This window comes from Danio rerio, chromosome 21 (assembly GCF_052040795.2).
Source record: "Danio rerio strain M-AB ecotype USA chromosome 21, GRCz13ab, whole genome shotgun sequence".
Taxonomy (NCBI): domain Eukaryota; kingdom Metazoa; phylum Chordata; class Actinopteri; order Cypriniformes; family Danionidae; genus Danio; species Danio rerio.
Window position 1 is genome coordinate 35,686,018 of NC_141041.1, and position 25,567 is coordinate 35,711,584.

At 37.5% G+C, this 25,567-nt stretch overlaps 1 protein-coding gene and 1 long non-coding RNA gene across 11 annotated transcripts in view; one reads left to right on the forward strand and one right to left on the reverse strand.

Annotated features, from left to right (window-relative positions):
• Nucleotides 1-15,050, forward strand: part of tenm2b (teneurin transmembrane protein 2b) — a 599,580-nt gene extending 584,530 nt beyond the window's left edge. For all 10 annotated transcript variants that reach the window (XM_087301398.1, XM_087301400.1, XM_087301402.1 and 7 more), the window contains 7 exons: nt 853-1,727; nt 4,385-4,560; nt 7,401-7,636; nt 8,378-8,674; nt 8,756-10,376; nt 10,485-10,615; nt 13,270-15,050. In XM_087301398.1, the coding sequence (XP_087157524.1) occupies nt 853-1,727; nt 4,385-4,560; nt 7,401-7,636; nt 8,378-8,674; nt 8,756-10,376; nt 10,485-10,615; nt 13,270-14,007 (4,074 nt within the window). In that variant the 3' untranslated portion in view covers nt 14,008-15,050. The remainder of the gene's footprint in view (nt 1-852; nt 1,728-4,384; nt 4,561-7,400; nt 7,637-8,377; nt 8,675-8,755; nt 10,377-10,484; nt 10,616-13,269) is intronic.
• Nucleotides 5,020-7,714, reverse strand: LOC147831963 (uncharacterized). The gene is made up of 3 exons (XR_015520503.1): nt 6,426-7,714; nt 5,805-6,071; nt 5,020-5,521 (listed from the first exon to the last, which is right to left on the reverse strand). It is a non-coding gene; the product is annotated as an uncharacterized LOC147831963 (long non-coding RNA).
• Nucleotides 15,051-25,567: the final 10,517 nt, after the last annotated feature.

The following is a 25,567-nucleotide window of genomic DNA, read 5'->3' on the forward strand; positions in this document are numbered from 1 at the left end:
ACCCCAACCTAACAGTCTTCTTATAATCCAATAAGAATTAGTAGGCATGTTGATGTAGATTTAATTGGCATGTGATTGTTGAATGCAACTTAAATTCAGCAAACAGACCAAAATAAAGTGTGACCTTTTCTTGGATTTGGAAATAACTAAACTTTTACTTCATTAATATGCATAGATCTATTAAGCCATTAATTCAGCCATATGCTTGAACCAGAAACTAAAGAAGATTCAGAAGAAATGAAACTGAAATTTTCATGGTCATGTACTACTCATTATATCAGTAGTGTGAAGCATTTTATGCATCACTTTTTTACATCTGAGAGGCACTGTAATTGAGTTAAGACTTTTACTAATTGATTTTATTAGACTTTTTACTGTGCTATGAAACAACTGGTAATGTGTTGTTAATATTACACAAGCCATGTTCCCATTAGCCACTGAAAATACTAAATCAAAGTGGAGATTATTTGAAAAGCCAGTTGAGGAGATTGGTTACATCAGAAGAGTCCAAACTCAGTCCTGGAGGGCCGATGTCCTGCATAGTTTACCTTCAACTTCCTTAAACACACCTGCCTGGAAGTTTCTAGTATTCCTAGAAAGAGCTTGATTAGTCTGTTCAGGTGTGTTTAATTGGGGTTGGAACTAACTTTGCAGGACATTGGCTCTCAAGGACTGAGTTTGGACACCCCTGCATTACATGTTTGTGTTTGTAGGAAATTTGTGGTTTTAAAAGGTATTTTTGAGACTACACTGTAGTTTAAAAAAGAAGATGCTCAGCAATGGTCTTGATAAATAGATTTACACAAAACCAAAGCTAGACAAAGCTAAAAATAAATACTTTTAATGTTTTAGGTACGTCTGGAGTGGCCCACAGACCTGGCCATCAACCCAATGGACAACTCTCTGTATGTGCTGGAGAACAACGTCATCCTGCGCATCTCCGAGAACCACCAGGTCAGCATTATTGCGGGACGGCCCATGCACTGCCAGGTCCCTGGCATTGATTACTCGCTCAGCAAACTTGCAATCCATTCTGCGTTGGAGAGCGCCACAGCTATCGCCATCTCCCACACAGGTGTGCTCTACATTGCTGAGACAGATGAGAAGCGGATCAACCGCATCCGGCAGGTTAGCACCAGTGGCGAGATCTCCCTTGTAGCTGGTGCCACTTCCGAATGCGACTGCAAGAATGATGTCAACTGCAACTGCTTTTCAGGAGATGAAGGCTATGCTGCTGACGCCTTTCTCAATTGTCCCACTTCACTGGCCGTGTCACCTGATGGCACCCTGTACATCGCTGACCTCAACAATATCCGTGTCCGTTCAGTCCGAGGAAACCGTCCCAATGCCACAGCAAGTGGACAATATGAAGTGGGTTCATCTCTGGAACAGGAACTGTATGTTTTTAGTGCTGACGGCCTTCACAGGCAAACGATTAGCCTCATTACAGGCTTGCCCCTGTATAACTTTACCTATGGGTTGGACGGGGAGTTGGCGGCTGTTACCGATGCCTCTAACAACACACTTCGGGTGCGGAGAGAGGCGTCTGGCTCGATTAGGCTGGTGCTACTGCCAGAGAACCAGGTGGTAACACTGGGAATGGACCCAGCCGGCAACCTACGTTCAGTGTCCGCCCTCAGCCAGGAGGTGGCACAGCTCAGTTATGATGCTAACACAGAACTTCTAGCCTCTAAGTCGGATGAGACTGGATGGACAAACTTTTACAAGTGAGTATAAAAACTTTAAAAAGCAGGCAAGTCAGGGGGAAATTTTAAGAGAGCAATTTATGACTTTTTACATCCAGAAAACGTTAATATTTGTGCCATGTGGTTGGATCTGGACATTAAAATTGCTTTAGCCCTGTTTACACTTGTATTAAGATCCTTTTGAGTTAATCAGATGACAAGTAGACAATGGAGACACATCCCCATGCTTCATATGGTGTTTTAATATGACTCTTGTCCACTTTCCTGATCTTTTTTGACTGAGGGGTCTATGGATGGGAGTATGTATGGGCTTTTCCTGATCTTTCAATTAAATTGCGCATGACAATTTACAAATTAATGCAAAATGAGACAATATAGATTGTAAATTATGCTGAACACTGTAGATCTGTGTAGATTTAGAACACTGTAGTTCTTTTTTTATTTGGCTTTAAACTAAATGTAAACATTTCCAGAAGTGTTCAAAAGAGAGCAGACTCAACGTGTTAGCATTGTCCTCTGGTGATCAGAATGACTAAATCAATAAATGACGAAATCTTAATGTTAATTCACTATGGCCATTTCATTAAAATTCTTTTTACATCCTTTTTGTAGGCAGAATAGTTTGTTGAACAATGTAATTTACTATAATACTTACTTCCAGGGCCATGTTGGTGTTTCGTAACATCAAATTTTTACAAGGTGCGTTGTTAGCCCAACAGTCAACCCCTACCTAGAGGACCAGGACATACACTACGGACAATGGCTCACCCAATTGACCTAGCGCATGTCTTTGGACTTGAAAGGAAAACCGAAGCTCTCGGGGGAAACCCATGCAAACAAGGGGAGAACATGCAAACTCCACACAGAAATGCCAACTGTCCCAGCCAGGGCTCAAAGCCACTTTTTTGTTGTGAGGCAAACAGCTCTACCCACTGTGCCACCCCCTAATTCACTATAATAAAAATGACAAATTTACCAAATTTACATAAAAGGAAGCTTGTTTTCCCAAAAAAGCAATTTTTTTGAAAAGAGCTTGTGACATTTCACAACATTTAGTTTTGTTGTTTTTATAAGTAGGACAGTAAGCTACACACAATGTGGGAATTTGTACTGAAATAGTGCAAAAGTGGTGCAGATCTTAAAATTCACCAGAGTTTAATAGATGTTTGAATCATGGTAGATTTTATTGATGATCAATTAGGCTGTGTTACACAGTTCTAATCAAGGTGGATATCATAAGTGAGCCCTGGTACCTTCATCTTCGGACAGAGCAGAGGATTTTCAAAACAAAGCTTTGGTCTTGCTGCCATCTGGTGTCTGTATCCTAGAACTGCTCCCATTTTCTACAGTACAGAACTACAGGCATTACTCTTAGTAATTGAAATATTGCTGGATAACATTTTTTATTTGTATACACCAGCTTGTGTAAGCTCTTTAATGTGTTATTAATATTTTTATTATTATTAAATAATTAGTATTGTTATTCATAAATTAAAAAATTTGCGGTTTTACTAAAATTGTAAAGACTTTTTTTTTCAGTACAATTACTTGAGGAATTATTTACTTAAGTACTGAATACTGACTAACATTTGAGAGTAAAAGTCAGAAGAATGATTTAGTTCTTTCTGTTTGTGCCTAATAAATAGTACGGCTGCACAATTTATAATTTCAGCAACGATATTGAAATGTGTGCATCCGCATTCGTTTAGCAAGTTTAGCAATGCTGAGTCTGAAGGAGTCACATAATTGTATTTAATTACTTTATTTATACTGAATTTATAAGTTTTATGCAAAACCACTTTTTGTAATCAAGTAATTCTTATTTAAAATTTCTAGTCCAAATACCTACATTTCAAAGCGAAAACAAGATTATTTTACTCACCCAACTGGCAGATTATTTAGCTTGTTTTGAGAAAAAAAAAACTCTTAATTTTGACTTTCTGAAGAACAAAACAACATTTTACTTGATTTTAGAATTTTTTAATATTTGAACTAGAAACGAGACAGCAAAATAAGAAGAGCATTTCTTTGCAATTGCATTTTCGGTTGGACAATTATGTGAAACTTTTTCATATCGCAATATGTATCGCAGAAAGATAAAATATGGCAACATCAGATTTTTTTCAATGTCGTGCAGCCCTAATTTCTACTATTAAACAGGTTTGACAGGTGGTCTAAAACATGTAAACATTCTAGATATGTTTGACTAAAGCATAGTTTTTGTTTTCTTCTACAATGATACATAAAACAAATATACTAACAAAAAACAAAATATTCAATAGTGTATATATTTTAGAGAAAAAAACACTGAATATAAAATAATAACAACAACAACTATATAATAATACATGTAACTACTAGGGCCAGACAGAATCTGCAGACATTTTATGCTATTTCTGCAGAGAATTTTGTAAAAAAAAAAAAATTATAATAATAATAAAAATCTGTGGATTTATGCGGAATGATTTTGGGAGCATTATACCTAAATAATATATGAAATAAAAAAGAAATACCTATTTAAACTGTATTTAATATTTACCATGCAAATCCGATTAAATCCATTTATTTGAAAAACAAAGCAAGTCTCTTGTATAATATATCTACTAAAAGACAGAAAATATTACTTAAACTTTATTGTAAATAAATCATGAGTTTGGTTTTGTCTCTCTGCTTCCCAGCTATGACAATGAGGGTCGTCTAACCAATGTGACGTATCCCACCGGTGTGGTGACCAGCCTGCGCCGTGAGATGGAGGAGTCCATCAACATCGACATGGAGAGCTCAAACCGAGATGATGATGTCACCGTCGTCACTAATCTCTCATCCGTCGAGGCGTCTTACACTGTGGTTCAAGGTAAAACACACAACCACAACACACAAAGAGCAAAGCTCAGTCCAGATCTCATGCTGATGCCCCCTGTTCTGTAAATCACATCCATTAAGATCCAAACATGCAGCAGGAAAGTAGACTGATGTTTCTTTTTTCTTCCCAATGGGAGGCCACATTGTTTGAATGTGCAGCGTCCAGCAGAGCAGAGAAATCACCATTTTACTATTTACCATAGGCTGCCTTTAGGGGTTCTTTGTGGAGGCAAAAGCTTGAAGGCTTAAACTCCTCTCTTTATATCCAGTGGATTATGTGTTCATGATGGATTCGCTAGCGCAATATACTTGTTACTTCCTGTAAGGAGTTTGCTTTTGCTGTTTATTCGAGACAAATTACATAGAAAACCAATCCTTTGGGTGCCCTCTGCTTGTTAGGAGTTGACTAAAATGCAGTTGGATTTTATTTATTTATTTATTTTATGACTTTGAAATTGTGCATGATTGTGTTTCCCAGGTACATTTTTGTAGAAAGCAGCGTCTGATCCAATTATACCTTGTAAATGGAAGTGAAGATGTTTGTGCTGCTTTTAGCCGAAACTAAATCTTCTTTATAGCCAAAAGCCGCATTACACACATCCTCCCCGCAGTGCTGCGCTTCCCCTGATGCACAATAGAGTGTCAGATCAGACCTAATGCTTCATACTCAACTGAATGAATCTTTGGGAACACTTCATAATAAGTTGACTTAATACTTTATTTATAATATTCTAAATAATAATTACAGTTATTAAAGCCATCAAACAATGCATAAATACAGGTATGAGAAAAATTAAGAGACCACTTGAACTATAATAAACTATTAGATGTACAAATAAAAGAAGAAGAAAAACATTGTCATATAATCATTTTGGGCCCTGTCATACACCTGACACAATAAGGCTCAAGGCGTGTTTGGTGTGATTTGTTGCTATTTTTAGAGCAGAGCAACCCTATTTTTTTGTGTTGTTTGAATAGCAAATCCATTTGCGCTACTTTGGGGATTTATGGGTTTGCCAGTGTAAAAAGGAGGTGTGTTAAGGCACATTGTTGGTGCATTGCTATTTTAAGGGACAAAAATAGACCAACTGAAAATCCAAAGCAGAGCACTTTAGTTTTGCGCATATGCTGGTCCAAATGCTTACAAATTGCTTAATACACACAGGATATACATCAATATACAAATATCTTTACATATGAAAAATAAAAAGGATAATAAAAAAAATAAAAAGTTACAAAAATTATTTTCTACATGAATAAAAAAAAAAACTGGCTCTATGCCGCCTTAACGTCTGGGAGCTTTTTTCAGTTTGTTAATGACAATTTGCATTTGTATAATGTCATTATTATTAGCAGTATCACTTATTATATGCATATGTATATTTGTTTTAATAAAAACAAGTTTAGATTTGTCCACCTGTGGGGTTTTGGAGACGTATGATTTACTATATGGGGCATTAGAATAGGACGCGTGATCAGATATTACTCAGTTTTCTTACCACACTTTGTTATTATTGTTTATTTATTTGTCTGCTAGAATTAGAACTGAATTTAGAAATAGTTTTGACACAAATCTTTGTGCTTAAACTAAATTAAATATGTAGGCTAATGGATGTCTTTAGTGGAGTGCGTACAAAATAATTTCCTTATACACAAAATTAAAGGAGTAAAGAATAAAAGTACAATAAAGAGAAAATAAAGAGGCCGAATGGAGGCAAGTGGGAGCCACTTGGGCAGAGCTGAGCTCCAGCAAGGGGGAGCTTGAGCTCTAGCGTGAACTCCAGCTCCAGCACAAGCTTGTGTGAAAAGTTTCGCAGTTCGCTTTTTTTGAAAAGTTCAAGCTTGGTGAGCTCTGACCTGTGAAATTGCATCACATGATTGCCTGAGACCAATCGAAGACTAAAACATGACCTCTCTTAACAGGAATTTAAAACATGGACCAATCGCTCACTTTCTTTAATGTCTAATCATCTTGTTTAATCCTGCACCTTTTCGCACACAGTACTACAGAATTTTATAAGCACAAACTCTAGTGTGACCGCAGCTTCAAAGGGAACAGAAGATAAGACTCTAATTGGATTAATGCAAGTTGTGCTCAAAACACACCCATAACTTATTAAGAGAATAAGCACAACCCTGTTAGACCATAAGCAGGGTGCAGAGCATATTTTTCCATCTTTAAAATAGCAAAAGTAGATTTGGACACACCCTTTTACGTAATGCGCTTTAGACTTTGCACCGAGATCATTAAAATTGAGCCCATACAACTTTTTTTTTTTTTTGTCATTGAAAAATTGGAATTCCATCAAATATTGATTTCTTAAAGTTAAAACACTGTAGTTGTTGTTGTGTTTAACTTAATGCAAAAAAATTAATTAAATGACAGAAATATTATTTTAAATTTTGAATAAATATCAGTTGTTGATAGAATAAAACCAAAATATTATTTTACTCAAAGTATTAAAATCCAGAGAAAGTGACAATTTAAGTAGTGTCTTCACATGTTACAAAAGAGTTTGATCTTAAATAATTGCTGTTATTTCACAAATCTATTTATTGCTCAAATTATTAACTTTTCTTTCAACTCTGAATCTGAAATGTTTCTTAAACAAATTTTATTATATTATCTTCTGAAGCATCACATGATAATGAAGTAATGCTGCTGAAATTAAGCTTTGACGTCCCAAGAAATACACTTGATATATATCATTAAATCAATAAATGAAGTCATTAAATTATTGCAGCCATAATACATGATTCATAATTTATTGTCTAAAGAGTATAACTTTTCATTCTCATTTGCTTATTTTTTTTCTCCTTGTCTGTTCACAGACCAAGTGCGCAATAGCTATCAGTTGTACCATAATGGTACACTGCGAGTGTCCTATGCTAATGGGATGGGCATCAGCTTCCACACAGAACCACACATCATTGCAGGATCTGTAAGCCCAACCATCGGGAGGCGCAACATCAGTCTGCCCACTGACAGCGGACTCAACTCCATTGAGTGGCGCATGAGAAAAGAGCTGACCAAGGGCAAGGTCACAGTGTTTGGCAGGAAGCTGCGCGTAAGCTTTTCTTTTCTACCACTGAAGCTAATCGACAAGTTTTAATTTAAGATAGCACTTTTAAAAAATGCACATTGTTTGAAAGACACTTTATAGAAGTTCATACTGTTATATTGTAATTCTAATGTTTCTCAGTTAGCAGTTTAAATCTGGCTAATTGAATAATTTAAATTTACAAATCATTTGATATTTGTTATGTAAAGTTAGGTGCACACTAAAATTTTGGCAATCCTAAAAAGAAGATTTGATCTTAGAAAAAAGGTTGATGTCTTTCCAACAGCCAATCAGTGTCACTTCAAGCTAAATTCTGTAGTGTGGCTCCTTTTACACCAACTTTCAAATCACGAATCGAGAAACTGAAAATACAATTAAAGTGAAAACAAATGTTAGAGAGTTTAACCCTTGCTGCAATATATTTACTTGGGGTGACAACAACAGGTCTTTGCTAGTAATTCTGGGTCCAATGCAGTTTTTCTTTTCCTGGGCACCTCAAGTAAATATAAAAATGACATCTGGCAGGGTCTCAGGGTCCCAGACTTCACTGTGAGCCCTTCAAAGTCTCTGCTACATGCTCCATGCACTCTGCCCCCCGTAAGATCCCACAGCAAGATGGCATCTGTAAACATATTTGTACAACCTGAGAAGCAATGATATTAAAAAGTATCCAGTGTGCAGCTAACTTTAACAAGAGTTTAAGATCGGAGCTTATAACTTGAAATAACCTTAAATGTTTTCCTGCAGGTCCACAGCAGAAACCTTCTGTCCATTGACTATGACCGCAACACCAGAACCGAGAAGATCTACGATGACCACCGAAAGTTCACTCTGCGCATTATCTATGATGCCCAGGGCCGACCAGCCACCTGGCTACCTAGCAGCAGCTTAGCCCTGGTCAATGTGTCTTACTCACCCACTGGTCGACTAGTGGGCTTGCAGAGGGGCAGCATGAGTGAGAAGAGCGAGTTTGACACTTTTGGACGGATCCTGTCAAGAACCTTTGTTGATGGCAAAATCTGGAGCTTCAGTTACGTGGACAAAGTGAGTTGAATTACTTTCCACCAATATTTATGAGTGTACTCGTTTTGTTTACGTTTTCTCTTTCTCTTTCTCTCTCTGCAGTCCATGGTGTTGCTGCTCCAGCAAAGTCAAAAGCAATACGTCTTTGATTTTGATACAGCAGGCCGACTCACAGCGGTCACAATGCCCAGCATGGCTCGACACACAATGGCCACCCATGTGTCTGTCGGCTACATTCGCAACACCTACAACCCCCCTGAAAGCAATGCCACTGTCATCCATGATTTTAGCGAGGATGGACGTCCATGTGCAATGTTCTACCTTGGAACGGGACGACGTGTACTCTACAAGTACGGGAAGCTGGGAAAACTCTCTGAGGTGTTGTATGATGCCACTGCAGTCACCTTTGGCTATGATGAGACAACAGGAGTCCTCAAAATGGTCAACCTGCAGAGTGGAGGCTTCTCCTGCACCATTCGCTATCGCAAACTGGGTCCTCTAGTGGACAAGCAGATGTACCGCTTCTCTGAAGAAGGAATGGTCAACGCTCGCTTCGACTACACCTATCATGACAACAGCTTCAGGGTGGCTAGCATAAAGCCGGTAATAGGAGAAACCCCACTTCCTGTGGATCTATACCGCTATGATGAGATCTCCGGCAAGGTTGAACACTTTGGCAAGTTTGGCATCATATACTATGACATCAACCAAATCATCACCACAGCGGTGATGACGCTCAGTAAGCACTTCGATGCACATGGTCGCATCAAGGAAGTGCAATATGAGATCTTTCGCTCATTGATGTATTGGATGACAGTGCAGTATGACAGCATGGGAAGAGTTATCAAACGTGAGTTAAAGATTGGTCCCTATGCCAATACTACACAGTACCGCTATGAATATGATGGTGATGGACAACTTGTGGGGGTCAAAGTTGATGACTGGTCTACATGGCGCTACAGTTATGACCTGAACGGCAATCTCCATTTGCTCAACCCGGGTAACAGTGCCCGTTTGCTGCCACTACGATATGATCTTCGAGACCGAATTACGAGGTTGGGTGACATGCAGTATCAACTCGATGAGGACGGTGTGCTCATGCAGAGGGGCTCGGATGTATTTGAGTACAACTCTAAAGGTCTTCTTGAGCGAGCCTACAGCCGCACAGCAGGAGGTTGGAGTGTCCGTTACCGTTACGATGGCCTTGGTCGCAGAGTCTCCCGCAGAACAAGTGAAGGCGAGCATCAGCAGTACTTCTATGCAGACTTGAACTATCCCACTCGGGTTACTCATGTGTACAACCACACGAGAGCTGAAATCACCTCCTTCTATTATGACCTACAGGGTCATCTGTTCGCTATGGAGGTCAGCGGTGGAGAGGAATATTACATCGCCTCTGACAATGTAGGCACTCCACTTGCCATCTTCAGCAGTAACGGGCAGATGGTCAAGCAGATGCAGTACACAGCGTACGGAGAGATCTACCATGATTCTAACCCAGATTTCCAGCTCATATTGGGCTTCCATGGAGGGCTTTATGATTCTCTCACAAAACTGGTGCATTTTGCCCAGAGAGACTATGATGTCCTAGCAGGAAGATGGATTGCACCTGACCATACGCTGTGGTCAAAAATAGGCAAAGAGCCAGCTCCATTCAATCTGTATATGTTCAAAAACAACAATCCACTCAGTGATATGATTGACGTGAAAAACTATGTGACAGGTGAGAGGGTGATAAAACCTATGAGCTTCAGCTTTTGTGTAAATGATGCACAGTGCTTCCTATGACAACTTGTGAAAGGAATTTTTTTTCTTTTTTTTTGTCTTGCAGATGTGAAGAGTTGGCTGGTTATGTTCGGCTTTCAACTCAGCAATATCATACCAGGGTTTCCAAGGCATTCACTTTATTTTGTCAACCCTCCTTATGAGATATTTGCCAGTCAGGACTCTGATAATGCTCAGGTGAGTTTGATTTGGTGCCTCTTTAACAACAAAAATTACATGTCAACACTGACACAGTGCTCCCCACTAAATAAGTAAAAACCTAAAAATGGAACAATAAAAAAGTGTAACTCCTTATTGCATACTTAAAAATTGCATAAAATTGTATTGCTTTTTTTTGCATTAATAGTACGTTTAAAAATACTGTCATAAACCAATCTGAATTAACACCTTTCAAATAATAATTTTTAAAAAGATGACCAGTGTCATTGTGTATTCCATGTAGGTGATGTAACTAACGGCTGTATTTATATTGATTAATCTATCGACTAATTTATTGATTATTCAACTAAACTATTAACTTTATTTTATGGATGGTTGATGGCATCCTCTATTGGCCCAACCCTAACTTGCAACTTTGACATTCAGGTTGTACTTTGAAAAAATACAAATGTAAACAAGATACGGACAAAACGTAAAACTAAAATGTAAACAAACCTAATCAAAAAAATTAAACAAACCTAATAAAATAAGTTAGCATGTTCTTAACATGAATGGCAATTATATCTACATGTCCACAAGGTCATTTATGCCACTTGCAATGCAATACAATTTCTTTAATATAGTATAATAAAACTACTGCACTTTATTTATGAAATATGAGTAAAAGACAATCTTTAACATGAATTTATCTCATAATTAGGATCCCATACAGTACATCATATCTGACTCTGAACACATCGCTCGTATGTGTCTTTTGTATGCTCTGATGTAGGGCTGTGCAATTAATCGAAAATTCAGTTTTGATTTCGATTTTGGCTTCTAACGATTATGAAAAACCATTAATCGAGATAAACGATTATTGCATATATACCGCCCTTTTTCCAGTTGTACACATTTGTTGCTCTGCAAAGCTCGGTTGCACATGAAAATGACTAAAAGCATGTACTGTTATGTAACGTTTGCAGCACGGGATGCGCATCATTCATTGATGTTCATTCGAATCATTGATGCGTTTAAATGCACAAATGACTTTGCATGCTGTTGTGTGTGTGCGTTTCCCCCAATTTCTGTTTAATGAAAAGATTTTTTTTCAACCCATTTCTAAACAATAGTTTCAATAACTCATTTCTAATAACTGATTTATTTTATCTTTGCCATGATGGCAGCACATAATATTTGACTAGATATTTTTAAAAACACAAGCATTCAGATTCAAAGTGTGATTCAAAGGTTTACTTAGTGTAATTAGGCAAGTCATTGTTTGTATTACAGTAGTTTCTTCTGCAGACAGTAAAAAAATATATTACTTAAGAGGGCTAAAAATATTGACCTTAAAATACTTAAACCTGCTTTTATTCCAGTTAAAATAAAACTTTCTCCAGAAGAACAAATATAATAGGAAATACTGTAAAAATTACTAAATCTGTTAAACATTATTTAAAAAATATTATAAAAAAATAATACAAATTTTACAGGAGCGCTAATATTTTTGTCTTTAACTAATAATCATTTTGAATAATCGTGATTACAATTATGACCAAAATAATCGTGATTATGATTTTTCCCATAATCAAGCAGCCCTACTCTGATGTGCAGCTAATTTATTATGGAGGAAAAAAGCTTCTGATTTTAAAAAATTGGTTTAACACATAGGTTAACATAGGTTACAAATAGGCACATAATTGGTTTGCACATAGGTTATGGTAATTTCTGATAAAAACTAGTGGTGTAAGAGATCACAAATCTCATGAATCGGCTAACGTCATGGTTTTTGAGTCGAGGATCGGACCATTTTTCAGATCAGCAAAAAGGGGATGAGACAAATGTCATTTGCTTTTTGTTCCTCAATAGCATACTCTAAGAAACATTTTGGTGTTAACAAGCATAACTTAGAATGTGTCATATATAACAGCAATAAAAATCAGGAAATACTCAGCTGAATAAAAAGAATGAAATCAAATTAACTACTGTGAAAAATGATCTTGCTGATAATGCTAAATGTGTACTAATAACATAACCTTGTACAACATTACTTCATATTCATGTTTTAGTCTCATTTAAAAAAAAAAAAAAGAAAACTTCTAGTAAATTTATCTTGCATAATTTTCGCTAAGCTAAATAAAATGCAATATAACAACACAACACAATATTCTTGAACATGGAAAAAATAAACAAAATTTCAGAGCTAAGAACTTTAATTACCTTTCACAAAAGATGTATACATCCGCTTTGTGATTTGCTTAGTGTTATTCTTTTTCAAAATATCTGATAGTTTTTCCCAATTTTCCAAATCAACTGATAGTCGTAAAAGTTTGTTAGATTGATCTCCTCTTCAGCAGGAGGAAGACTTAGATTTGATGTTGGATAATGAAAATGATCATATAAAAACAGAAGTCAATTAAAAATATTGATGTAGACTAATTATCAAGTCATTTTAGTGGATTGTACAGATGAAGCTGTAATTCCGTGCACTGCAATTTTACGTTTTAGATGATGGTCAACACTGACATCACAACAGCACTTTTAGGAACAAACTGACCAGTCTTAACCAACTTCCCCTGTAAATTAGGTGCCAACACTGCACACAACTTAAACTGACCCATGTAACATATATAATTCTACTGCTGAGTCATGTCTATCAGGTGTCACTAACCATTTATGCCAATTCACAGCTCTTCACTGGAGTTCAGCACTCTGTGGACAGACACAACCAGGCCTTCATGGTTCTTGAGGGAAGGCGACTTAACAAACAGCGGCGCACCAAGCATGACAAGCCCGGTTACTGGTTTGGCACCAGCACACCCATCGTGGGCAAAGGCATGATGCTTGCTATCAAGGAAGGTCACGTATTAACAGACCTGTCCAGCTCAGCCAGCGAAGACAGTCGCAAAATATCTCAGATCCTCAGCAACGCTATCTACCTGGAGGGCACTCATTACACCATCGAAGGCCGAGACTGCCACTTCTTCGTGAAGCTTGGGCTTGCAGACAGTGATCTGCTTGCACTGGGACTCAGCGGTGGCCATAAGAGCCTGGAGAGCGGGATCAATATTACGATAAGCGGACGCTCCCGTCGTGGTGTCACCCTAGAAATCCACTCCTCCAAACTCACCTACAGCATCCGATATGGACTGTCGGCAGAGGCCTTGGAAAAGGAGCGAAGCCGTGTGCTGGAACAGGCCCACCAGAGGGCACTGTCTGGAGCCTGGGCCAGGGAGCAGCAACAAGTGCGAGAGGGCAGGGAAGGGGGGCGTGTCTGGGCTGAAACCGAGAGGGGACAACTGTTAGCCATGGGGAAGGTTGCAGGATACGAGGGCTATTACGTGCTGCCGGTGGAGCAATATCCTGAGCTGGCAGACAGCAGCGCTAACATCCAGTTCCTCAAACAGAACGAGATGGGCAGGAGGTAACAGAGTTCAGCTGGTGCTGATGCCACTCCATCTCCTACGGAGAGAAACAACCTGGTTGCTGCAGAGACGCTTCCCGAGAATGGAGAACTGAACAGCCAGTGGCAAGAACACTATGACCCAATCAATATTGGAGAAAAAAAGCACTTGTGAACAATGATTTTGTAGTGACATTTTGACTTTCTAGAAAGTGGTGAATATTTTTTAGTCATTTCAGATGGGCTGTGAGTGGCGGGTGTTCATGTGATGATAGTGTGACGGCTCACTGCTTTGGTTTTTCATGGCTGCATATCAAACCATCAAAGAAAAATCACACTCAATCAGTTTATCATCACTCTCATGCCGCAGTACTCAATAAATCTGCATCACCTGCTCTCATACGTGTTTGTGAATCTACACTGGAACAATTTCAAGAGGAACGTATGCATCATGGCATTTTCAGTGGCGTTCCCCATGGATTTTTTCGGTGGATGTCGGTGCAGTGTTTGTATGAAGTTTAAATTGCGCCCATGCAAGGCTGAGCCTTCAGTGGATGTGTTGATCCTCATCTGTCCTCTTCTGTTCTCAATATTTGACAATCACAGGGGCTGAAACACTGATCAATAAAACTGTACATGAGCCAACGGTTTTGTATAATATGTAAGAGAGATTACTGATCCTCTTGGTTTTTTATGTTATTAATTTATCTTGGCAGATAAAAGCTTAATATATATCATTTTTTTAAGTCTTTTAAACTGTGAAACCTACTACACATGTAAAATAATCTCATTGACTCAACAGTTTGAGTGTGTTAATCAAGAACATATTAAGGAAGTGGCTTCATTGTCCGGTTATGTGAAAATCCATTGCAAGACCCATTGCAGAGTTTTGTTTTGTTTTTGGAATATTACGAAAGCTAAAACAGCCTTTGACTTTTTTCTTTATTGGTGTAGAATCTCTTCAGACTGTGGTTATTCAGTGTGACTATGAGCTTCAGACTCGCACTCAAACACCTGTGGAAAGAGGTTCTTTGGACATTCTATGAAAATAAAACATTTGCATTTCTACTGTTTGACTGAATTATTTCCTTTGAAGCTCAGTGGAACGATTGCTTTTTTATGAATAGCGTGAAGGCTCGTATGCACTGGGAAGCTTTTCGTTTGCGTTTATCATCAGCGTTGTGCAAGATGTTTTTCTGGACTTCAAACCCAAGCGATTTTCACTGCATCAAGCAGAAGAGTATGCAAAATCATTCCTTGACGTTAGATGGCGCTACACAAATTTAAGCATCTGACACCTGCTTGTAACACAGAAGAAGAAGACATAAAGTTGGCACACTTGTTAATGGCGATTCAAACAAGCATGGATAGTTCAAGCAGCAGCTCCAGCTCTAGTGATGAAGAAAGGATTTGTTCTCCAGTGCAATAAGCAGCTCCACGTTCATATCGCCTCTGAGCATCTTCTTCAATGTGCTTTCGCATTGACAGTTTTGCGCTTGAGTGCCTCCAATTGCTGTTTACTGTAACTTCAGCAGCTCTGTGCAAGTGAACAAAAGTGCCAATCTGATTGCTGGAAAAAGCTTTGACGCAGCGTGTCAAAACAAAAAACGAGCATGAGTTGTTTTTTTAAAAATAACGCTGTTGCGCCTGCCGTGTTGTGCGTTGGTGTTCACGATCACATTGGCGCCCTTTATTTAGTCACGAGGCCTTAAAAGAAAAAAACCATCTTAATTTCAGCAATGGGAAATGTGAAATGTTCACAAAGGGTTTTAATCTAAAAAGAAACAGGAAGCAGGCCAACCCCAATCACAAACAAACGGTTTCCACAACTAAAGACATTGTTCATCTAGTCAGGTTTGATCTAGTTTTAATGCACCTCAGCCCAAGCCTCTGTTATCAATCCCAAAGGAGAAACTTAGAGGTAGTAAATCATTTAGCCATCAATATGCAGAGTCATGGAATTAGTAATGAATTTATTAAAGAGAGAGAGAGAGTGATTAAGCATGTGTGAACTATGTTGTCAGCTTGTCTCTTAACAGTCAACAGCAAAACTAAAATGAACAGTGGCATTATTGCCCCGCTACAGAGAAATGGATCTGTTCACTTGCATAACTACATTATTGAGTCAGGTCATCATTGCTGACCACATGTTTTTGCGTCCATATGTTTCTGTGTTTGTTTGAGTGTGTGTGGAAGAGAAAGAGAATGTCATTTCCATAAACAACACACATTTGCTTGAAATAATTTGCCAGTTTTATTCTACTGTTTAACATTCATTATATCTTGGCAGATGAAAGCTTCATATACGTATATATTGTGTGAAACATTTGTTTGACACTTGCAAAATATTCTCATTCACTCAACAGTTTGTGTGTAATTCAAGAACAAATCTATGCCTTTTAGTTTTGTTTATATCTTTTAGCGAAAATGTAACTTCATATAGCACTTGTATTTATTAAATGTATTTATTTTTATTTTATTTATTTATTTATTTTTTTTGTTAAAATTACAAACATCAGTGACCATGAATCATACATTTTTATCAAAACTAGAGTTGGGTGATGTCGACCAATTTGGCATCGTATGAGGTCTAATGTAAAACATCATTTTTTCCTAAACAATGGCATCATTGTCGTAAACAGCGTGAATTAATTATTTATGAATAATTATTTAATTCATAACGTATTAGTTATCTGTAGCCTACCGTTTAACTACCTGACCTGCAAGGTCTTTGTTTTACCCATAACCAAACCATAAATAAAAAAAAGATAAGCTACACACAAATTACCACCTGTCAATTAGGGCTGTGCAATTAATCGAAATTCAGTTTCGATTTCAATTTTGTCTTCTAACCATTGTGAAAAAACATTAATCGAGGTAAATGATTATTGCATCCTATACCACCCTTTTCCAGTTGTAGACATTATTTGCTCTGCAACAAATGAAAATGACTGAAAGCGTGTACTGTAATGCAACGTTTGAAGCACGGGATGCCCATCATTCATTGATATACATTCGAATCATTTATGTGTTTAAACAAAAGAGTTTGCATGCTGTTGTGTGTATGCACGCTCAGCCTCAGAGACAAGCGGAGCACACACATGTAACGTCATCTTACTGTGAGCACTTTAACGGTTGAATACTTGCACATTTTTCAAAGTGAGTATTCATATCAACCTTCATTTATGTAATAAACAAGTTGAGAGTCAAGATACGTGAAAGTGAAACCATAAATCAGAAAATCATAAATGTTCTTAAAATGACAGCGCACAATATTCCTGCTGCGGCCTGCTTTTATCATTAATAATCAAACAACAAAAGGACAAAATCACTCACTGCTCCTGACTGAAGGACTTTTGTAGCTATAATTAAAGTTTGCTTAAAGCAGTTTGTTTAAGATTTTTATTTTATTGTTTTTATTTCCCTTTCCTTATTTACAGGGAGGAAAAAAACTGTATATGCAGTTGAAGTCAGAATTATTAGCCCTTCTGAATTATTAGTGGCCCTTAATATTTTCCCCCAATTTCTGTTTAATGAAAGAAGATTTTTTTTAACATTTCTAAAAATAAAAGTTTTAATAACTCATTTCTAATAACTGATTTATTTTATATTTGCTATGATGACAGTACATAATATTTTACTACATTTTTTCAAAATATAAGCATTCAGCTTAAAATGCAATTCAAAGACTTAATTAGGGTAATTAAACAAGTCATTGTATATCAGTGGTTTGTTCTGGAGATAATCCAAAACAAATATTGCTTAAGGGAGCTAATAATATTGACCTTAAAATAGGTTTCAAAATATTTTATATTTTAATGTTTTCATTCTAGCCAAAATAAAACAAATAAGACTTTCTCCAGAAGACAAAATATTATAGGAAATAGAAAAAACTCTTGCTATTAAAAAAATAAAATAAAATTCACAGAAGGACTAATAATTCCGACTTCAACTGTATATCGTTTTGAATAATCATGATTACATCTATGACCAAAACAATCGTGATTATGATTTTTCCCATAATCGAGAATCCCTACTGTCAATCACTTTTTCCACAGGACTCTGGCATGAATAGGCAGAGTGATCTGTGTCATTATAATGGTGTTGACAAACTTGGTAGTTAAAAAAGGTGCAAAACCAACAGCAACCATCCATCAGTATCAAAGGTTTTTGCTAAAATTACTAAGTACAAGCGTGAAAGCGAAAGATTAATGCACTGTACTGATGCTGTGACACGTTACCTGATAGATTAAAAAAAAACAAAGAGTGATCAGATAGAGACAAGATTAATTAAATGTCATGTTTAACAACTATAGTGAGACATGATCCAGCGGTACATCCTTGATAAAACGTTTGACATGCACTGTTCTCTGGGGTTTTGTGCTCAAAGCACCCACTGACTGCCTTGAGCTCAGATGTGTGTGCATATGCTGCAGCGCATGCCAGAGTGCGTGTGTGGTCACATGATGTGCGTTTTCAGCGGTATAGTGTGGACAGAGATCTTTCAGAAATGCTAGGAAACACCAGTGTGGACATGGAATGTTTTCGTTCTAAAATACCATTTCAAAACTAATACGTATTAGTGTAAACGTTGTCTAAGTGTGTATTTTTTGTGAGCGGGTTGCTGCTGCGATAAGGACAGAATGGAGGATTACAATGTCGGCTCAGCATTGCAATGTCTATCAGCCATTGGCGATGGATGATGGCAACGTTTATCCACCCAACCCTAATCAAAGCCACACAATATACAGCCTAGTAGGTTATTTTCAACCTACAAAAATTAGTTCACAAAATCAATCACAAAAACATGTGATTTCTCAGCAGTTCCACAATCTTGTAAACAGACAACTGGCATGTTAACCTCAATTCTGAAAAACGGAATAATGGAACAATTCTTTGCTTGCTTTGTTATTAACTTATCCAGAATTGACCTACAAGTCAAAAGTGTGATTGTCAGAGGGTGGTGAGGTGGAATGACAGTCAGCTGACATAATCAGGAAGTGTTAGTAAAGAGTTACTGTAGACAATGAGTGACAAGCATGAACTGCTACAGAGGTTCAGTATACCAAGTGTTGTAAAAATATCTGTCATTGAATTGAAACAACATGGCTGTTTGGCTCTCATTCCCATAAAGGTGATTATACCGGCTGTAGCCTTCAGTGCTGACAGTGAGAAACTGTGCTTGTTCCAATATGGGTGAAAGGTTTACACCCATGGGAAGCTCTTCCACTGAAGTGGTGCTGGGGGAAGGGATCACTCAAGAGTATTGCACTTTCCTCCTGGGATTCTGGTATGTACATGTTAAAAAGATTCAAAACAAACAAGAGATGTCATCTACTCAGTTAGCTTAACTGGAACATGACGTCTCATGACATTTAGTGTCCTTGTATTTGTAGAAGCACACACTTACACAAGTAAACAGAACATCAAGCTGCAGCACACCCATGTGCTTATCATCTAAAGTTGGGTCAAAGTTGTATTTCAGTTCCTTTTGTTTGTTTGTTTGATTCAGACCAAAAAGGAAAGTAGCCATTTAATTGTTGGTTCTTTAAGTGTTTAGGGCTCTGCGCTTACTTGAAATTACAAAAGCGATTGGGAAAAGCTGTGATTGTCATGGACATGTTGCCAGAGGAGCACTGTAAATCTCCACCAAATCCCAGAGGAATCTCTCTCATGTGATAAATCCAAATAACGGCAGAAAATAAACTCAAGAGATCCCTATAGCAGTGCATTATGATCAAAACATTTTACTGCTTTCATTGATTTTGGTTGTTCCTCTATTCCTATTTGTACATCCTCTTTTCCTCTCCACATGTCTTTGCTCCACCCCTTAGGATTTGAGGGAAGGATGCAAGGAAAACATGCGAGTAGAGGAGTTGATTTAAGAGAAATCACATATCCTCACTTCCTTTAGCATCACTTCAAATCATCGTCATTTAATGTAAACCACTGATTTTGCAGCATTTACTATGTAGAGCTCACTGAGAAGTAATTAATCTCTCACATTGATCTCAATGTCATTATCATCCGATTAAAGAGATTCAGGTTTTGAACCATTTTTATTCAATTATTAATGTAATTTGCTCATAGGCCATAGGCCATTCTAGCTCTACTCCCTCAGCAAATTCTTGCATACACCATGGATCAGCAGTTCACTCAGTTGACCCAGCTGATTGGTCATCTATCCTGCCTGACTCAAAAAAGACTGATCTTGTAAGTACATGGCCATTGCTTATAAAGGAAAACTTCTCATACCATAAAAATCCTGATGGCCAAAGTTTTCACTACCACTACACATACAGTCCAGACAGTCAATTAACTTATTGAAAAAGAAATGACGCAGTCTACTGCAAACTGTTCTCCAACAAGTTCACAAAATTAGCAACAAAGGGATAACAGGTTTTAGTCAATATGGGTACACCACTGAAACAGTTTGATAATAACATTGGTCACAGTAAAAACATGGTAGAATTAAACGATTTTGAACTACATTACAGGGGACTACTGATAGATAGGGCTGAAATTGTTCCTTGGAAACAAAAAATTATCATTTGAAAGACTCTCAGACTTGGTATTATTCAGTCCTGTGCACAGTGTGCAGAATGAAATCTCGCACTTATGCCATCTCTTAATGCATTACTACATCAGGAAAACAATGGGACCTTTGATCCTGAATGAAGAGATTATGTGAGACGAATTGACAGTGAAACACAGCATATCACATACTTGGGGAAAACTATTTAAAAGGAGCTGATACGCTGTGTCAACAACAAAATACTGACAAAAATTGTGGCAGAAATCAAAAGATCATAGCAAAACACTGAAGATAAAGTAACACTTTTGGGATTGGGGTGCATCCAATGACTGTAAAAAATATGGACGACGCGACAGCCCTTTTTCCCATTGAACGCCTTGAGGGCAAAACGCCTGCTTAACGGGCACAAACTGTCGCAAAAGACTGCTGAAATTGGAGCCTTGACATGCGCAGAAGGACTGTCTGATGGAGCCAGAGGAGGAGCCGCGAAAAAGAGCAGAGTCGAGCTTCCAATCAAACGCTTTATGTAAAATCAACTACGCCCCCCGAACTTCTCAGCATGCGTTTGCTGTCATATCAACACAAATGGATGTAATAACGTTAACAAATATGAGGGTTTTATATATTCAATCGCGCCAGCTCCAGGCCGCAGCGCATAACTTACTCGCGGCGTCGCGGGCTGATTCCGGCTCGCATGCGGCAGCGCCTGCTCGCTCGGCTGCCGCATCTGGCTCGATTGACTCGGGCTGGAATTGGGTAGTGAGTCCAGGCATCCGGAGTAGGTCCAGCAGAGGTAACGTTAGTCAGTCTACGCTCTAAGAAATAAGTCTCCGGCAGGCGAGAATCTAGCCGGAACTGTGTTTTGCTATCTGGGTGGCTAGGCGTGTATCAGCAAACTAATAAAGCCCGAAAAAAGCCCTGAACTTGGCGAATAAACAGTGTTCCACCAGGATCATGTATGTCAGAAACTATAGTTTACTGCTGAACTCATTTTGTCATGGTAAAATAACACAGAAATCGAGTAATACCACTTCAGTCTTCTGCCGAAGCTCAGACGCCGCGCTTTGAGAAACTGTCAATCACAGCTGTCAATCACGATGACACGCCCAGCATTAAATTACTGCTCAAAAAAAAACTGTTTACAAAATGAAGATCTGCACCTATTTCAGCACAATAACCAGTGCCTTAATCGACCAGAACTATCTTTCGGGACATTTTATTGCAAGTGTAATATTTTTTTTTATTTGGGCTCAAGTCTCCTTCATTAACACGGAGGAGGCGGGCTTTATGACTTGTACTGCAGCCAGCCCCCAGGGGGCGATCTAACGGCCGAGACCCTCACTCAAACGCAGGCTTGCGGCACACTTGGGTGCATCACAATGGTGAAAACACGAAGGGTTGAAATAATGGTGTGCAAGCTAGCCTGTTAGCAAAACATGCATGCTTAAATGTGGCTTGTGGAGCACATACTTTACATCTAATGGACTTGGATGTCGCTAAAGCACTTCTTCAACATTTCCAAAAAAAACAACAAAATAAAAAAAAAACACAAAACATAATTTATTTACTTTTTTTTTAAAATAAAAAACACTGGCTCATTGCTGTGCCCCTAAATTGCCAGGACTCTATGTATGCAGTCTGTCACCACACTTGCTACAGAGTATATTTTATATGGGGACATTAGTTTGGTTGTATTGTTCCTTTGTAGTTTGCAAAATAGTCTTAAAAAAACAACTTGAAAAAGAATCGGGATAAAAATCATGAATTGGGATTTCTCCAGAAAAAACGTGATTTTTTTCCATATCACCCACCCCTAAATGCCACTAATGCATACTCCACATGTCTTAATTCCATCTCTGTTTAGTTCAGATAAAAAATAAAAATTAATTAAATTTTTTTTTGTTTGTTTCAGGTTTATGTAGGTCTACAGTTCAAAATTCATGTTTAACTGAATTTTACTAAAAAAGTTAGTAAACACAAGTACATCTTATTAAACATCATTTATTTTCATCACCAATTATCAGAACAGTTTCCTCAGGCAGTTTCTGATGCATTTTGGAAACCGGAGATGATCCCCTGGTCTAATACGCCGCCTGTCTCGATTGTATTCATCATTCCCCACCAATGTCAAGTGTAAACCTACATCCTTGTAACAAGATCCATTTTCTTTTTCTTTTTGCTTGAACCATGTCACAGGTCCATCTGATCTGTTCATTTTATTTAATTATTAGATTACATTTACATTTATTTATAGTAAAATATAGGGTTTCTCTTCAGTAATATTTATGTACATCTAATGGCATATGCACGTTTGCAAATTACAAATTTGTCAAAGAAAAAGGAGTTAAAGTGATTAACTTGTTTGCAGTAAATGTAGTCAACTGGTACATTTAGCTACAAATAATCATTGCACCCAGGGGTCTTCAAATCAAATTTTGCTTCATTGAGGGTTTACTGGCCATGCGTTTGACTATTTCATAATGCTTTTAAAAATAGTTATTACTCTTACTTTGTTTGGGGAAAAAACATTAAAAAAAGTGTGCATAACTGAGTGAATTCTCTTTAACTGAACCTGTAAACAGCTCTGCCACATCCTGTGTCATCTCTCAAGTGTTGTCTTTGACCCTATGCTTTAACCACTATAATGACGTCTTTTTCAGTAGTGCATAGCAATATGGCTGTTCAAACACTTCCAATGGCTTCACTGCCTGTGTCTGACATGAAAGCAGTTTAAAACACTTAAGAATGCAATCCAGTTCAGTAAACACAAACTTTGAACAGCTCTGCAGAGTTTAGCTTTAACCCTTACTCAAAGTCAAACTGATCAAGTCTTCCAAACTTGTTTGAAGCATACAGGTAGTCTGTTGAAGCAGGGAAACGGAGTTTGACAACCACAGGCTTAGACAATACACTCAAATATATGAGCATAACGTCGCTAACCATGTGCGTGAAGTTCGATGTTGTTGATGCTGGTCTTTTAATCCTGGCTTTGTAAATGGCTTATCGACAAGATTCCTTTTCGTCGTTCTGTATTTGGCGCGCTTCTGGAATCACTTGAAGTCAACTCTGCTACAAGTCCACCATAATAGTAACCATGGATGTGCAAACAATAAAACATTTGTTTCGATTTTGGCCTCCACGACGATTATGAAAAACAACAATCGAGATAAAATGGTTTTTGTGTCATATGCTTTCCCCTTTCCAGCAGTTTGCATTCCTTATCAAAATAAAATCATATATATTTACTTTTGCACCATAAAACCTGCTTTATTTAATGTCATTTTATTACAAATTGGTCACCTTAGAATTAAAAGGTTCTATCTGACATTTTTTATTGACATGTTCTTAATAAATGACAACTTATTTACATTATATGATGATTTTATGTTTTTTACTTCTTAAGATTTTTTTATTTAACAAAACAAAAAAGGTTTTATCTACAAAGCCGAACTCTAGCTTGGTTCTTTAAGGTTCTGTCCGTGAGCCAATCAGCATTTTTAATGCACACACGAGGACCAATCAGGATCAGCTTTCTTTGTCATTTCGCCAGACTGCTCTATTGACAGCGGTAAACACCAGAAAGACAAAATCACACTTAAGTCGGCTAATCAATGCTGCACAACACAAAATTGAGATGTGTGTAAATGTGATGATTTTATAAGCATTTCTTAACATTGAGATTCATTCATTTTCTTTTCGCCTCAGTCCATTTATTAATCTGGGGTCGCCACAGTGGAATGAACCGCCAATTATCCAGCATATGTTTTACGCAGTGGATGCCCTTTTAGCTGCAATCCATCACTGGGAAACACCCATACACACTCAATCACACAGATACACTATGGCCAATTTTACCTTACCCAATTCACCTGTACCACATGTCTTTGGACTTGTTGGGGAAACTGGAGCACCCAGAGAAAACCCACGCAAAAACAGGGAGAACATGCGAACTCTCCACAGAAATGCCAACTGACCCAGCCGAGGCTCGAACCAGGGACCTTCTTACTGTGAGGCGATTATGCTACCCATTGCACCACCGCGTCACCGACATTGAGATGAAATGTTACATTTTACATTGTTGAAAAAGAAATGAATATTTAAAAATGTATATATTAAATGTGAAACATATTTATTTGTTTACATATAGTCAGTGAAACACTTTGTGTTTATTAAACTCATTTGGTCATTGTCTGTTTCTTTTGCCTTGAAGGGCAAATACTTAATTCATGGGGCACATAATTCAATAAATATAATTCAGTAATTCATATAAAGCATGAAATCTAATAAATATGAAGTTATTAACTAGATAAAATTAACATCTGCACTGAACAAAAACATTTAGCACAGCCTTCTATTAATTTGTCCAAAACATGAAAAAAAAACATTATAGAAAGCAAAAACTGTACTTTCTCAAGATCAACATATTGTTACAACTTTCATTTATACATTTTTTGATTGTAATGCTTCTGTGAATGATCTGCTAGATAGAACCTTATAATTCCAAGTGGAAAATGACTATTCAGAATTAGAAGGTTCTATTACCATTTTTTTTACTTCAATTTGCAAATGTAAGAGAACTTTTGATAATTTACATTTAGAGTACCCTTAGGCTCTCTGTCATGTTAATGTATAAATGAGAGCTGTTACACATGTTGTTTGCTATATGGAATGCAAAAACTTTGAAGCTCAATATCTCGAAATCATTCAGAACACAGATAGAACCTTAATTCTAAGGTGGCGAATTGTATTTGATTGATTTATTTATTAAAGTTTAATCATTAAGTGTGAAAAATAACATGTGCTGTTCTGTTTGCATGCTCAGAGAAGGAAAAGAACATGAACATGTTTTAGCTTAAATGGCATAAATGGCAATATTACTTGCAAAATTGTGTTCAGATGTGATGGTAATTGATTATGCACAAATAAGCCCTCAGTAAACAGAAGTCTTTATTTTTTTTGTCATAAAATTCTTTTAAATGTAAAGTTACATTTAAAGTTTACATTTGGGGGCGGTCAGATTAGGTCCCCACCAATATCAAAAGCAAATCTA